The 15,042-nt window shown below is 41.2% G+C and overlaps 1 protein-coding gene across 1 annotated transcript in view; it reads right to left on the bottom strand.

Annotated features, from left to right (window-relative positions):
• Positions 1-5,147: 5,147 nt before the first annotated feature.
• Positions 5,148-15,042, bottom strand: part of katnal1 (katanin p60 subunit A-like 1) — a 13,726-nt gene continuing 3,831 nt past the window's right edge. The window contains exons 3-10 of the mRNA XM_034186362.1: positions 13,606-13,774; positions 12,394-12,521; positions 12,200-12,305; positions 10,400-10,558; positions 10,182-10,308; positions 8,396-8,530; positions 8,085-8,211; positions 5,148-5,348 (exon numbers count right to left, since the gene is read on the bottom strand). Of these exons, the coding sequence (XP_034042253.1) occupies positions 5,150-5,348; positions 8,085-8,211; positions 8,396-8,530; positions 10,182-10,308; positions 10,400-10,558; positions 12,200-12,305; positions 12,394-12,521; positions 13,606-13,774 (1,150 nt within the window). The 3' untranslated portion in view covers positions 5,148-5,149. The remainder of the gene's footprint in view (positions 5,349-8,084; positions 8,212-8,395; positions 8,531-10,181; positions 10,309-10,399; positions 10,559-12,199; positions 12,306-12,393; positions 12,522-13,605; positions 13,775-15,042) is intronic.

Raw genomic sequence — 15,042 nt, 5'->3', positions numbered from 1 at the left:
CGACTTCTTCTGAAAGTTCTCTGACGACTTACTGGGTCAACAGAGCCTGAAATGTGGAAGTTTTCAACTTGAAATGGCGAGACGCTGCCGCCTCGAAGCGCAGATCGCCGTCAGGCGCCGTGGGCCGTCCTTAAAGCGACACTACCAGACCAAACTCTTTCATCAGCCGTTAAAATTTTTACCGAAAACCAGCTGAATTTATCGAATGGTGTCCACTCAGTTGTGACTTACGGTTTTGAAAAAAATTTGATCAAACAAAGCAGCAGTCTCTGAGCCATTCCTAAACAATGAAAAAATCGACGAGAGGGTGGGCGACTCCTCACTCAAAGACTGCCCATAGGCGAATGACGTAACCGACAGGCATGAAAAAACTCTCGCATGCCCACGAGGGTTCAAGCATGTCTGATGTAATCACACATGATTCAAATCCATATGGTTTTTGAACAAAATAATAAGGTCGGATACTTTTCTAATAGACCTCGTATACCAGCCCACTCTCACGGGTTTTTTTTTTTTTTGTGCTCCCGTAACTAAATGAGTCAAATTTTCGTGACTGAGCTTTTTTTAAGTCACTATCACTAACCCTACTCTCACCCCCAACCCTAACCTTAACCATAACCTAATCTTACTCCTTCCCCCCACCCTAACCATAAACACCCCAACACCCCCGCTTCACTTTTAATTTCGTGCAGCCATCACAAAATAATTAGAATGAATTTGTGCCACAGTGACGAAAATGAGGCACTTTTTGTCACAATATCACAAACCAACAGATTAATGTATATTTCCTGCTGCTGAAGCACGACTTGCCGTGAGACCTGGCAAAAATTATGGAATCACCGGCCTCGGAGGATGTTCATTCAGTTGTTTAATTTTGTAGAAAAAAATCAGATCACAGACATGACACAAAACTAGTCATTTCAAATGGCAACTTTCTGGCTTTAAGAAACACTATAAGAAATCAGGAAAAAAAATTGTGGCAGTCAGTAACGGTTACTTTTTTAGACCAAGCAGAGGGAAAAAAATATGGAATCACTCAATTCTGAGGAAAAAATTATGGAATCATGAAAAACAAAAGAACGCTCCAACACATCACTAGTATTTTGTTGCACCACCTCTGGCTTTTATAACAGCTTGCAGTCTCTGAGGCATGGACTTAATGAGTGACAAACAGTACTCTTCATCAATCTGGCTCCAACTTTCTCTGATTGCTGTTGCCAGATCAGCTTTGCAGGTTGGAGCCTTGTCATGGACCATTTTCTTCAACTTCCACCAAAGATTTTCAATTGGATTAAGATCCGGACTATTTGCAGGCCATGACATTGACCCTATGTGTCTTTTTGCAAGGAATGTTTTCACAGTTTTTGCTCTATGGCAAGATGCATTATCATCTTGAAAAATGATTTCATCATCCCCAAACATCCTTCCAATTGATGGGATAAGAAAAGTGTCCAAAATATCAATGTAAACTTGTGCATTTATTGATGATGTAATAACAGCCATCTCCCCAGTGCCTTTACCTGACATGCAGCCCCATATCATCAATGACTGTGGAAATTTACATGTTCTCTTCTTCTCATCTTGGAACGGCACCAAACATAAGTTCCAGCATCATCACCTTGCCCAATGCAGATTCGAGATTCATCACTGAATATGACTTTCATCCAGTCATCCACAGTCCACGATTGCTTTTCCTTAGCCCATTGTAACCTTGTTTTTTTCTGTTTAGGTGGTAATGATGGCTTTCGTTTAGCTTTTCTGTATGTAAATCCCATTTCCTTTAGGCGGTTTCTTACAGTTTGGTCACAGACGTTAACTCCAGTTTCCTCCCATTCATTCCTCATTTGTTTTGTTGTGCATTTTCGATTTTTGAGACATATTGCTTTAAGTTTTCTGTCTTGACGCTTTGATGTCTTCCTTGGTCTACCAGTATGTTTGCCTTTAACAACCTTCCTATGCTGTTTGTATTTGGTCCAGAGTTTAGACACAGCTGACTGTGAACAACCAACATCTTTTGTAACATTGAGTGATGATTTACCCTCTTTTAAGAGTTTGATAATCCTCTCCTTTGTTTCAATTGACATCTCACGTGTTGGAGCCATGATTCATGTCAGTCCACTTGGTGCAACAGCTCTCCAAGGTGTGATCACTCCTTTTTAGATGCAGACTAACGAGCAGATCTGATCTGATGCAGGTGTTAGTTTTGGGGATGAAAATTTACAGGGTGATTCCATAATTTATTCCTCAGAATTGAGTGAGTCCATATTTTTTTTCCCTCTGCTTGGTCTAAAAAAGTAACCGTTACTGACTGCGACAATTATTTTTCCTGATTTCTTATAGTGTTTCTTAAAGCCAGAAAGTTGCCATTTGAAATGACTTTAGTTTTGTGTCATGTCTGTGATCTGCTTTTTTTTCTACAAAATTATCTCAACTGAATGAATGAACATCCTCCGAGGCCGGTGATTCCATAATTTTTGCCAGGGGTTGTATATTAGCTCCTGAAACCTGCTCGCTCACATTTTAACACATTCAGAGAAGAGACCATCAGTAGCACACAGTCGGACTGTGATTGGCCGATCCAGACAACTCGCATATTTTTAGTGTACATTATCACAGCTTTGACTTTTATATCGAAGCAACATAACAGGTCACACTTAAAAACCATCAAGACGCAATTCTGTTGAAACTCTCCATGAAATTTAATTAGCAATTATCGCCAATATGACCACTGGGGGGTTTCTTCCTTAAAAAAAAAGAAAAGAAAAAAGAAGAAGCCTGAAATGAGTATAATTTTACAGGTAAATGGACTGCTTTTACAACCCCTGGCAATAATTATGGAATCACGGGCCTCGGAGGATGTTCATTCAGTTGTTTAATTTTATAGAAAAAAAGCAGATCACAGACATGACACAAAACTAAAGTCATTTCAAATGGCAACTTTCTGGCTTTAAGAAACACTATAAGAAATCAAGAAAACATTCCTTGCAAAAAAGACACAAAGCGTCAATGTCATGGCCTGCAAATAGTCCGGATCTTAATCCAATTGAAAATCTTTGGTGGAAGTTGAAGAAAATGGTCCATGACAAGGCTCCAACCTGCAAAGCTGATCTGACAACAGCAATCAGAGAAAGTTGGAGCCAGATTGATGAAGAGTACTGTTTGTCACTCATTAAGTCCATGCCTCAGAGACTGCAAGCTGTTATAAAAGCCAGCGGTGGTTCAACAAAATACTAGTGATGTGTTGGAGCGTTCTTTTGTTTTTCATGATTCCATCATTTTTTCCTCAGAATTGAGTGATTCCATATTTTTTCCCCTCTGCTTGGTCTAAAAAAGTAACCGTTACTGACTGCCACAATTTTTTTTTCCTGATTTCTTATAGTGTTTCTTAAAGCCAGAAAGTTGCCATTTGAAATGACTTTAGTTTTGTGTCATGTCTGTGATCTGCTTTTTTTCTACAAAATTAAACAACAGAATGAACATCCTCCGAGGCCGGTGATTCCATAATTTTTGCCAGGGGTTGTATATAGCGCATTTCCATCTGCATCAGACGCTCAAAGCGCTTTACAATAATGCCTCACATTCACCCCGATGTCAGGGTGCTGCCATACAAGGTGCTCACTACACACCGGGAGCAATAGGGGTTTTAAAGACCTTGCCCAGGGGCCCTTACTGATTTTCCAGTCAGGTGGGGATTTGAACCCAGGATCTTCTGGTCTCAAGCCCAACACCTTAACCACTAGACCATCACCTCCCCCAACTTGAATCCAATCTCAGTCAGGTTATAATAATAAACTGTTTAAATAAATGACCCGTACCTCCACGGGCCATTTCTTTAACACTTACTGCCACAATAAAACATAAAATTTCAGACATTTAAAACTAACAAAAGGTGAAAACAGCAAGTCACTACATACCACAGACATTGGTGTTCTTCAAGTGTGTTCAATCAATAGATGACACAACCGGATACACAAAAAATGCTCAAAGCTACAGTTCCCATTTCTGATACTGATGGTTTTAAATGAGTATCTGGATGATCTGATGACAAAACGGTTTGTGAGACTGCACTGATGTTACAGTTTCCATCACATCCACGCCTGCTTGCAGATGCAGCATCATCTTCGGTTTGTGAGTGAGACACGTGACTGCTTTCGTGCACTGTGCCACGATACACACACCAGGTTATTTCAAGTCCAGCTGCTCATGCTAAGCGTTAGCAGCTAGCAGGTGACCGTCAGCCCTCAATCTCGTTTATCCTTTGTCACACATGTAATACAATCTGTAAAACTCCAGACATGTAGAGATGTTAGAGTTTAAGTTTGCTTTTTTCTTTTATTGGGGGGGGGGGCGGCGCTTTACAGAGATGGAGTTTGACAGAATTCGCTTCCATGCGATGGTGAGTGCCTGGGTTTAAACTTTCACAGTAAAGATCAATTGCTACCTTTAGACCAAAATGAAGAATCGTGGAGCAAACGGATTAGCATCAGCAGTTTGTCGCTACAGAGCTGAAAAGCAGAATAGTGCCTGCTGCTGTGTCACTGTGCACACGTGGACTGGTCTCATCTGGGTGACACGGGACATGTAGGGGGCACTGCCCCACTTAATCAAAAGAAGAAGAAAGTGAACCAAAACATTTTAAACGTACATTAAAAATCTATTTTAAACAGTATCTTAACACGCCCCTAACTACCCGTCTGTAGTCCTTGGTGGATGTGAAAGAGGAAAAAAAACAAAACAACACTGGGAAAAATGGAGTTGGTCCTCTTTGGGAACTGAATCTTCTTGCTTCTGTCACTTGCTCAGTGTGATCCTGATCCCTGCCTCACATATGGCACCGTCCTCTTCAAGGGATCCACTTCTAAACTGTGAAATGGTGAATGGATGGAATTTTATACACTTGTCTATTTAGCTTACAATGCTCCCCCCAAACACACACATTGTTGTCAAGGTGGAGTCATGAAAGGTGTCCAGCTGCACACAAGGAGCAATTTGGGGATTGCTCAAGGAGCACTTCAGTCATTTTTCCTCAGGGATTGGGGAACTGAACCAAGGATCCTTTGGACACCAGCCTACGTCTTTAACCAAAGTTTACACCACTGTTCCCCCAAAGTCAGACCAGTCTTAGAAAAGTTTTGTCTCAGTGACGCTTTTATACAGACCCAAACTCGAGCATCCAGGCTTTGTATTTTTCTAGGTCGGCAGCAGACACGGACTTGGAGATCTTCTTGAGGGTGAGGGTGAAGTCCTCCATGGTCACAGGCATCTGCAGCTCGTCTTTGGACAGGGCTCGGATCTCCTCGGGGCGCAGGCCTTGGATACGTCGGCGCATGGCCATCATGGACGCGTCCCTGAAGTAAAACCAGCCGAGATGGTCTCTGTTACTAATCACCTCTTTCAGAAGACACACATGGAACATGTTTACTTTTGGACAGCAAGTAATCCATAAAAATACAAAATTATTTTGTTTGGTTTTTTTTTAGTTCTTTAAATATGCTGAGAACTCTCTGTACAGCCAGAGGCCCATTATTTAATTATTGTGGAACAAGAGGTTTTTTGATACTGGGTCTAATCTTGAACACAAATTATTACATTTTGGGGCAGATATTCAAATTTTTTTGTTCGATTGTTTGTTTAGTTCAATGCAAGATAAGCGTTTTTGTCTGGGTGGGGGTTCATAGCTTTTTGTTAGCGATCTTGAGGGAAAGACAGGCAATTCTATGATAATAGAATTACAACAAAATCTGGCCATTAAAAATTTCTCAGTTTGCAATTCTGTTACCGCAGAATTGCCCACATGTAGCAAAAGTCATTCAGGCCAGGACTGGAACCTGGGGACACTGAAAACCACTTTCAGTATGTTGTAAGCCCCTCAGTCACTGCTGGGCTCAATCAGTCCAGCCAGTTCTCCACTAAATGGAGGTTCAGTGGGTTCAATCTCCAAATGTGTTTGTGTCCTTGAGGAGCAAAACGTTAAACCCACCACCAAAACACTTTTGCTAATCCCCGGGGTCCACTGTCACCATCGACCCCATGCAGCCCGATCAGAAAAATCAGGTGTTGACGGCGTACAGTTGGGGCACGGGAACAAAACAACTTGTGGTCATGATCATTTATTTTCCAGAATCTGAAGAGATTTTCCATTTGAAGCTTTATGCAAACTGACATTAACTTGCACATTAAGACACCAGCAAAAGAGGAAAACATTTACAAATGCAAAAAACAAAAAAGAAACACCTGCATCAATTCAGTAACAGGTAGCTGCATCGAAAAATGTATTGAAATTTAAAAAAAATAATAAATTGCATACACATAGAACACAAACAAATCTGACTGACCTCGCATGTAATATTTAATAATGTGTCAGTAAATTCACACAAACACCCAAAGACAGAAATGCTTTGCAAAGCTTCACAACACCTCAGAATCACTCACAACACTATTTGGTCTCTGTCCCGAGGACTTTAACTAAGAGTTCAGTGCACCGTGGCATGCCACTCTTCATCTCTGCCTGATCAAGCATATTGACTCTATTGATGATTTCATTCTTACGCTAGCTATATTTTTCACATTATATTATTTTACGTACAATACACTAAAGGATTCAAGGATTTTTAATTACAAACTTGACAGTCTTGCTCTGATGTTTGGCAGTGTAGTCATATGTCAGCTGAGTGTACTGCAGTGGGCCCAGGATACATCCTTGTGGTAAGCCAGTGGTGATGACAATGGAGGACAAAAAGACATTGTGGATCTTCATCATCGGCCTTCTGTTGGTTAAAAAGTTCAGTACCAAGTTGCACAGTGATCTGCATAGTCCAAGTGTCTCCAGTTTATTTACGAGTGTCTGTGGGATGCTTGTGTTAAAAGCAGAGCTAAAATCTAGGAAGACCAAACTCGCATGAGTGTCTTTGTTCTCAAGGTTGGTGACGACCAGGTGAGCAACCATTGTGACAGCATGTGCAGAGGTCCTGTTCTTTCTGTAAGCTGACTGATGTGGATCAATGCTGGTACGTACACATATTTCTTTCTTGATAAGCACTTCATCACTACTGGCATGGGTGCTACCGGGTGATAAGTCATTCAGGCACCATACGGTGGGGGTCTTTGGGACAGGGATGCTAGTGGCAGATTTGAAGCATGATGGTACCAGTGCTTTGGCGAGTGAGGTGTTGAAGATGTCAGTCAGTTCCTCAGACAGCTGGTGTGCACAGTCTTTCAGGAAGCTTCCTGGGATGTTATCTGGCCCTGCAGCCTTGTGTGGTAACCTCTGTAGGGCCCACCTGAGGTCTTCTGCTGTAACACTTTGGGGTTCCTCACCAGGTGGCACAGTGGGTCTAGTCCTAGAAGTGATGTTCCCATCCTCAAAGTGGGCATAAAAGGCATTGACAGCATCAGGCATAGCAGAGTCTCTGAGGCATTCAGTGTCCTCTCTGACAGAATCCAAGATGCTCTTAATGCATGCCCACGTGCTGCGGAGGTCATTTGTTGTGAAGTGACCCTGAATCTTAAGAGCACAGTCAGCCTTGGCCCTTTTAATGTCTGCAGTACGATTTCTCCTCGCTGCTCTAAGTGCCTCTGCATCACCAGTCCTGAATGCCAAATCTCATGCTCTCAGAAGAGGTTTGATCTCTGCAGTCAGTCAGGGCTTCTGGTTGGGGTGGGTCCTTATTATTCTGGTGGTGGTAACATCATCCACAGACTTACTGATATATTATGAGTGGCGACAAAAGATGAATACTTCTCCAGACTCACTCCTCCAGCAGTTCTTGCTGCGTCCCTGGAGATATGCCAGTCGGTGCTCTCAAAGAGCAGAAGTCAGTTAAATTTCTGTTTGTGTTGTGAAGCTTTGCGAAGTGTTTCTGTTTGTGTGTGCTGACTGAATCTGCAGCAGACATGTTACCAAAGAAAATTAGTACATGTGCTGTAGGTCATATTTGAGTTCTGTGTTTAAAAGCCTTTTTCATTTTGGAAAACTTTTTGATGCAACTACCTATTGAATTTACACAGGTGTTGTTTTTTGCAAATCAGTCAGTACTGTCTTAATTTGGAAGTGTGGGTGTGGCTTCCTGTCCACACCCACACACCTGCAGACGTTGGTGATGTCAGCCCCAGAGTAGCCCTCGATCTTCTCAGCAATCAGGTTCAGGTCCACATCCTGGGCCACCTCCACCTCCCTCAGGTTGATTTTCAGGAGCTCCACACGGCCCACAGCTACACACACACAGGGCGTTAAGGGTTACGGCAAAACGACCGAACCTTTTCATGAAACCATTTTCACATTTTCTAACTACACCAGGTGAGGAATTAAAAAAAAGCATGGACCCCAAATTATCTCGTGTTTCACTTGATCACTGCACTGATGCTCCGTCGAGCTTTGTGTGGGCTCTCAGGTCACCTGTGGGCAGCGGGATGTAGATCCGCTTCTCCAAACGTCGTCGTAACGCCTCGTCAATGTCCCAGGGAAAGTTTGTAGCAGCAAGGACCATCACCATCTTAGAGGGGTCATCATTCTCCAGGGCTCCGCCCACACCTACAAACCAAGCAGAGACAAATTACAATGTGTATATTACAATTTGTGTGACTTACGGTCAACTTCATCAGTTTGGTACATAAGCAGGGATGAGACTGGCAAATTCGATTTTCAGAGGAAAATAAGCCAGGGCTTATTGAACTTGTTCTTCACCTCTTTATCAATTTCTAGGACCGTGGATCCTTCGCCTCTTGGAATTAATTTCGCCATTTTGCATTTGCAACACCGAAGAAAATGCGGGAGAAACGCATATATAACCTTTGCGCTGATTGGTCATAAGCTTTGTAATAACTAATGAAACGTGCGTAAGTAATAGCTTCGACTGCGCTTCGATACGTCTCGTTTTTTATGATTTGTTGGAGGGAAAACTACCGAATATTGGAAGTTGAAAGAATACAGTTACCTCCCTTACACTACATGTTCATTGTGCACCTACTTCATACTGGTCACTGATCAGCACAGCGTTACTTCCGCGTTCGGCTGACTGACGGACTGATCGAACTTGCTTTGTCGGCGATAACAAACAAAGACCACTCAGTGTTCTGAATAGATGACAATTTTATTAAACAAAGGACCCCTGGCATTAATTTTTTTTTGCATTCTTACCCTCCCTAAAATTTTTTCAACGGTTTTGGCCGTTTCACAAAATCGAACCCCAGGACTGTCAAATCAGCGGAAATCCGCGGAAAACTCTCATCCCTGCATAAGTTTGGAAACTGTTCGCTAAAGCACATCCTCTGTGTTTGGACACTGAATTCTGAAATAACAACAAATCAACCAGGCTAAAGATGAAAATCTTAAAAACAAACAAAACGTTACTGGCTAAAATGTACATTTTGGCACTTTTACTTTTCTTTTTTTTTTTAACCAATTTCTTCAATAACCCCCTAGCACCAAATATTGATCTCTCTTCTTTGATGGTGGAGATTCACGCTCTCTTGCCTTCTCTTCTAATAAGCACAGGGGAGCAACTACTGATTCCGGCTGCATTGCAAGATACGATGCATCCAGAAAGTATTCACAGCACTGCACTTTTCCCACATTTTGTTACATTACAGCCTGATTCCAAAATGGTGTAAATACATTATTTTCTCTCAAAATTCTACTCACAACACCCTATACTGAAAACATGAAAAAAGTTTTATTATTATTATTGCAAATTTATTTTAAAAATTGACTTCATGCTTGGTTTGTGCTCTGACATGCACTGTCAACTGTGGGACCTTATATGTAGACAGGTGTGTGTCTTTCCAAATCATGTCCTATGAACTGAATTTGCCCCAAGTGGACTCCAATTAAGCTGTAGAAACATCTCAAAGATGATCAGTGGAAACAGGATTTTTTTTTTAATTTTCATTTATATATGATATGAAGAATTCATTCTCAGCTCCTGAAAACAAATCAATTCATTATTACAGCTAATTATATACAAATAAACAGATAGTTATAAATGCCATATTCCATTTCTTCTCATAAAACCCACTAAATCCTACAAACCTACAGCCAGCGCACATTAAATATACAGGAATATTTGTGCACTAAAGTAGAATTTTTAATTCTTTTTTTTTTTAAATCAATAACCAAATTATTAGACATGAACAAAGAGGTGCTGCTGCTTGACAAATTTTGGAATATTCCACCATCCACTTACCATCCATCTGAATCAGCAGCTCAGATTTGACCCTGCGGCTCGCCTCGTGTTCATCCGATGTTCCTCTTCTGCTACAGATGGCGTCGATCTCGTCTATAAAGATGGTGGTTGGAGCGTAGAACCGGGCCTGAGCAGGGGGAGGAGGAAAGAGATGCATTCTTTGGCGTATTAATATTCTCTGCTCAGTATCATAATGTTCCGCTCACTCCTGTTCTTACCAGTTCAAAGAGCAAACGAACAAGTTTTTCAGACTCGCCCCTGTATTTGGATGAGAGGGTGGATGAGGACACATTGAAGAATGTCATCCCGCATTCTGTGGCCACAGCTTTGGCTAACATGGTCTTTCCTGTCCCTGGAGGACCGACCATCAACACTCCCTGAGAGAAAATTCACAAATAAAACTCTCATTTGTATTGTTATATATCTTGTTGTGTTGCTACACAATATTGTAAACTATCACAATGTTTTCCAGACCCCTCACAGTATTTAAGTCTCAATGGATGTGCATTAGACGACACATCTACAGAAGCCGATTACAAAAACAGGCTTGAAGAAAATCACCTTCCAAACAGAAGTATACAGTGAAGAGTCTTTTTATGAACCTCTCATGGGTGGCAGCTCAACAGCACCGCTGCACTGACCAAGGGTTCAAAGGTTCAACTCCAGTCCAGAATCCGTTAAAACTGAATAACAAATCCAATTATGCATGCAACCATCTGATGAATGGCAGAACTGTGCTGCTGACAAATGTGATGAAGTACTGACTCTCACATGGTGGACAAGAGGGGGGAAAAGGACTCACACGATGAGTTCCAGTACTGGCTGCACAGTCAGGAACAAACAGCTTGATCAGGCAAAATATTAATGATGAAGACAGATGGCATGTGAGCAACATCGAAACAACCGATCAACAGAAAACAAATCAATCAAAGATGCCGGGGTAGGAGGGAATCCAGCTTCTAGTCCCAGATTTTGAGGGGATTTGCTCCTATCTGCAGAAGCCCATTTCTGCCAGGATGATAAAAATAACAGTTAAGTGATGATAAAAAAAAAATCCTAAGAGTAAATTAAAAATATGAAATGACCACATTTCATTTTGAGTTTCTAAAGTGAATCTGATGAGAAGTTACAACCAGAACAGCAACTAACAATTATTTTCATAATCAGTTAATTAATATATTATTTTCGTAAGGCATACTTGGAATTTTTTTTCTTTTTCCTGTAACATGAAAACAAAAATAGGTAGCAGTGTATTTTGGGGGGTAATGGTCTAATGTGTTGGCTCAAGTGCTGTCCTTATTGAATCTCGGATTTCATTTCCTTTGATTTCTACATAAGTATTTTGAAATATTTCTAATCTGTATTAACATGATTTATAGCAACAGTTATTAAAACGTACCATCGTCAAATTGAGGTCTTGGAAGCTTCCCGCTCTCGTCTCCTAGTGGCAAGTGATAGGTGTTTACAATTGTATTTTTAATAACGTTACTTTAGTGGGGTAAGCATGCAGGTTTGCCTCTGTAGGGATCCTCTCCACACTACCAGACACTTCTAATTTTCATCCATTTCAAGGTGCACCTGTTCAATGGTGGTTTAAAGTAGGTGTTTTTAGGTTGTCCTGCAAAATTATATTATGCAGCTATTTAGACCACGACTGTGTTTGCATTCTAAATCGATAGTGCAGAAAAGTAGTTTTTGTTCCGAGTAAGGCGATGAACCCAAAAACAAAAATGCCAGAGTTCCCTTTTAAGTGATTTAGGCTTTAATGTTGGCTTTTACATCCACATTGCTGCATATCTCCGCTGGTACTGACACATGCAAAGAAGAGAATTATGGGTAATCAAAGACCACAGAGATATGCATGCCTAACAACTTGTAAAAGCACATCCTCTCTGCTAAACTGCAAGACTGAACAGAGACAAAAAACAAAAACCTGACACTCAGTGGTGAGCTGCTTTTACATAGTTTTTTGCATGTTTGTTTGTGTGTGTAAGGGCATTCATTTTGCACGTATGTACCTTCCAGGGCCGACGAATGCCCTTGAAGAAGTCAGGCATCCACATGGGTAACACCACGGCTTCCCTCAGCAGCTTCTTTGCATCTTCCAGATCAGCAATGTCATCCCTGCAGTTTTCCAACAAAATTCAGTCAGCTGTGCTGAAGAAAAGTGGCCAAAGACCAAAAACAGGGGGGGACATGCATGCTGCCACACCAGTGTACGTTAGGGTTACGAGACACAATGTCTCTCTCCAGTGACTCCACCAGATCACTGTCATGTCCTGTGCTGTCAAACTTCTTCAGCTCTGACTCTCCCCCCTCACTGCCACCCACTTTCTTTGCCTTGAAACGAAGAAGGGAAAAAAAACAACAAAACCAGAAGTTAAGGCCAACACAGAACAGAGAGCCATTCAATAAAAAAGACATTAATCTAGAACAAGTGGAGGAACAAATACCACAAAATTCCAGGTCTGAGTCAAAGTTACATTCAAACTTGGGAGGGTGCCTACACATTTTTTTTTCTTTTTATAAATACACTGTTGTATTTTTAAAACTACAAAATCTAAACTTGGACTTTTAGTTTCTTTTGTTTGATATGAACAGACCATCAAATTCCCCAATTTAATCCCAGAGGCCCAACTTTCTTAACAAATTTGAAGAAAATCAATTTATTCATCGTCTGAATAATCAAGGTTATAAACTATCAGAAGCAGGCAGAGACATTTCATATTACTGTAGTAAGAGTTCTAAAATTTGTAATCCTAATGCCTACACAAGCCTACGGGAGCGACTGGGCAAGACGCTGCCAAAAGTTGATGCCACGTGAATATACCAGTGATGAAAGTGAGCCATGGGAGAAAAAAAAAAAAAAAAAAACATGAAAATTTTTGGGAAGGTCAGAAGCCCATGGCGGAGGGTCTGGGGGTTCTCCCCAGACAAATATGAGCTCTCCGATGCATTTTCAGATCTATTTACACACACACACACACACACACACACACACACACACACACACACACACACACACACACACACACACACACACACACACACAAAATCTCCAAAAAAATTTTTTTGTTGTTGGGTCAGGTCAATTTTTCCAACCAAGTCTTTTTACACAACCTGTATTTTGCTACCAGCCGTGAATCCAAAAAACATACAGTGTGGTTCAGAAATCTACACTGTAAAAATAAATATTCAAAGAACTCAAAAATAATAATGATTCTCAGTATCAATTCAAATGGAACAATGAGAGTAATTTATGGCACATTAATGCATCAACTTGTTCAACCTTCACTCACTTCTGAGTTTTCCTAGTTTTGGCAGGCGCTTTGGAGCTACTGACTGATGTATGTTGTCAAAAATAACCCGGAAACGTTCACCACGTGAGTAAAAACCTTGATTTACGGTCATTTCTGGAAATGACCTTTTCATCTTTGACCTTGTTGCTGCGAGCATCTCTGTGTCCTTGCCGGTCTGTTTTAGGGATGGCCTGACCACACACCCCTTGTCCCGCCCCTCGATGATGCAGGCCAGGTGAGTCCTTCTTCTGTTGCTTGATGCCGTTGTGTGGACGCTTTACTGCAATGGGATTCCTGCAGAGAGACATGTATCAGGAACTGTCAGACATGGCTGATGTGCTGAATATTAATCACTTCACAGGCCACTCCCCAAGATTACCAGAGCGTGGAGCTTAGCTTTAACTCGCTCGGCCTCATCGCTGGGGAGGCGTGACCTAATAACCATAACAGGGGGAAAACTTTTCCGAACACACAGGCCTGTAGTGATAATTACTATATTGACTGATTGTTTGATATATAAAGATGAACATTATCTTTTTGCTGGCTTTGGTGTATCCCTTTACATGCGTGTTGGATTATATAAATCACCAACATAGTAAGTCACACCATTTCTGCCCTTCCCCTCTCCTGCTCTCTGCAGGAGGTGGGGTCAGCCCGCTCTGTATGAGAGGCGCTGCAACAGCGAGCCGCCCAGTCGAAGCGAAGTAACGGCATTATTCTATCCAGAAAGCTTGGCAGAATAAATGGTATTGGTTAACTTACTATTTTCTTCCAAAATATGAACCTAAAAGCCAAAGTATACTGATCCACATTTGTACTGAATCACTGTCCCCATATGAGAACAGACGGCTGCATGCAAGTATAGTCAGACAAGGCCACCAACTTATTAAAAAGCTGACATTTCATATGAATTAATGCTAAGTTTTCACAGATGGGACAGTTGTTGAATAGAGACACTGCATGCAATTATGTCAAATCTGGAAGAAAGATGTTTTCTGAGATGCTGGCAACTGCACAAGAATCAAACAAACTTAATAAAATACTGACAGTCTGGCAAAACACATTGCATGACACGAAATAAATAAATAAATAATTTATCACGCTGCACAGTATATTCATCCAAATTCAAATAAAAACAAAAATATTCATCCAATGCAATGACAAGAAATGTAATCCAATTTAAAAATGTTTAGTGAAAAAAAGAAACTTTACACATAGTTTCTCCGCACCTGACGGAGCTCAGCTCTCCGCTTAAGGCCCTGTCACACCTTGACGATTTAGCCAGCGTATGCCGACCTTATTAAAAACGCTGGCATAAGTCCAATAAGTTATGGGTAAGTTTTTTTATAAGTTAAGAGCAAGTTGACGCAGGTTGAAGTTCAGTGAAAAATGTTGTAGCTCGCTGATGTATGTCCTGATAAGCTGAGCGCCTAAAAAAATTTTGGGCATGCTGAAAATTTTCAACGAGTGCCAGCATGTGAGTCACACGTCCCGCACATGCTGGACATCAGTTGTAGGTAAGTTATGTGATTGTTGACAGATGTTTCTTGTAATTTACTCAT

Source organism: Thalassophryne amazonica, chromosome 14 (genome assembly GCF_902500255.1).
Source record: "Thalassophryne amazonica chromosome 14, fThaAma1.1, whole genome shotgun sequence".
Taxonomy (NCBI): Eukaryota; Metazoa; Chordata; class Actinopteri; order Batrachoidiformes; family Batrachoididae; genus Thalassophryne; species Thalassophryne amazonica.
The sequence above is the reverse complement of the archived record's forward strand: the minus strand, read 5'-3'. Positions and strand labels throughout refer to the sequence as shown.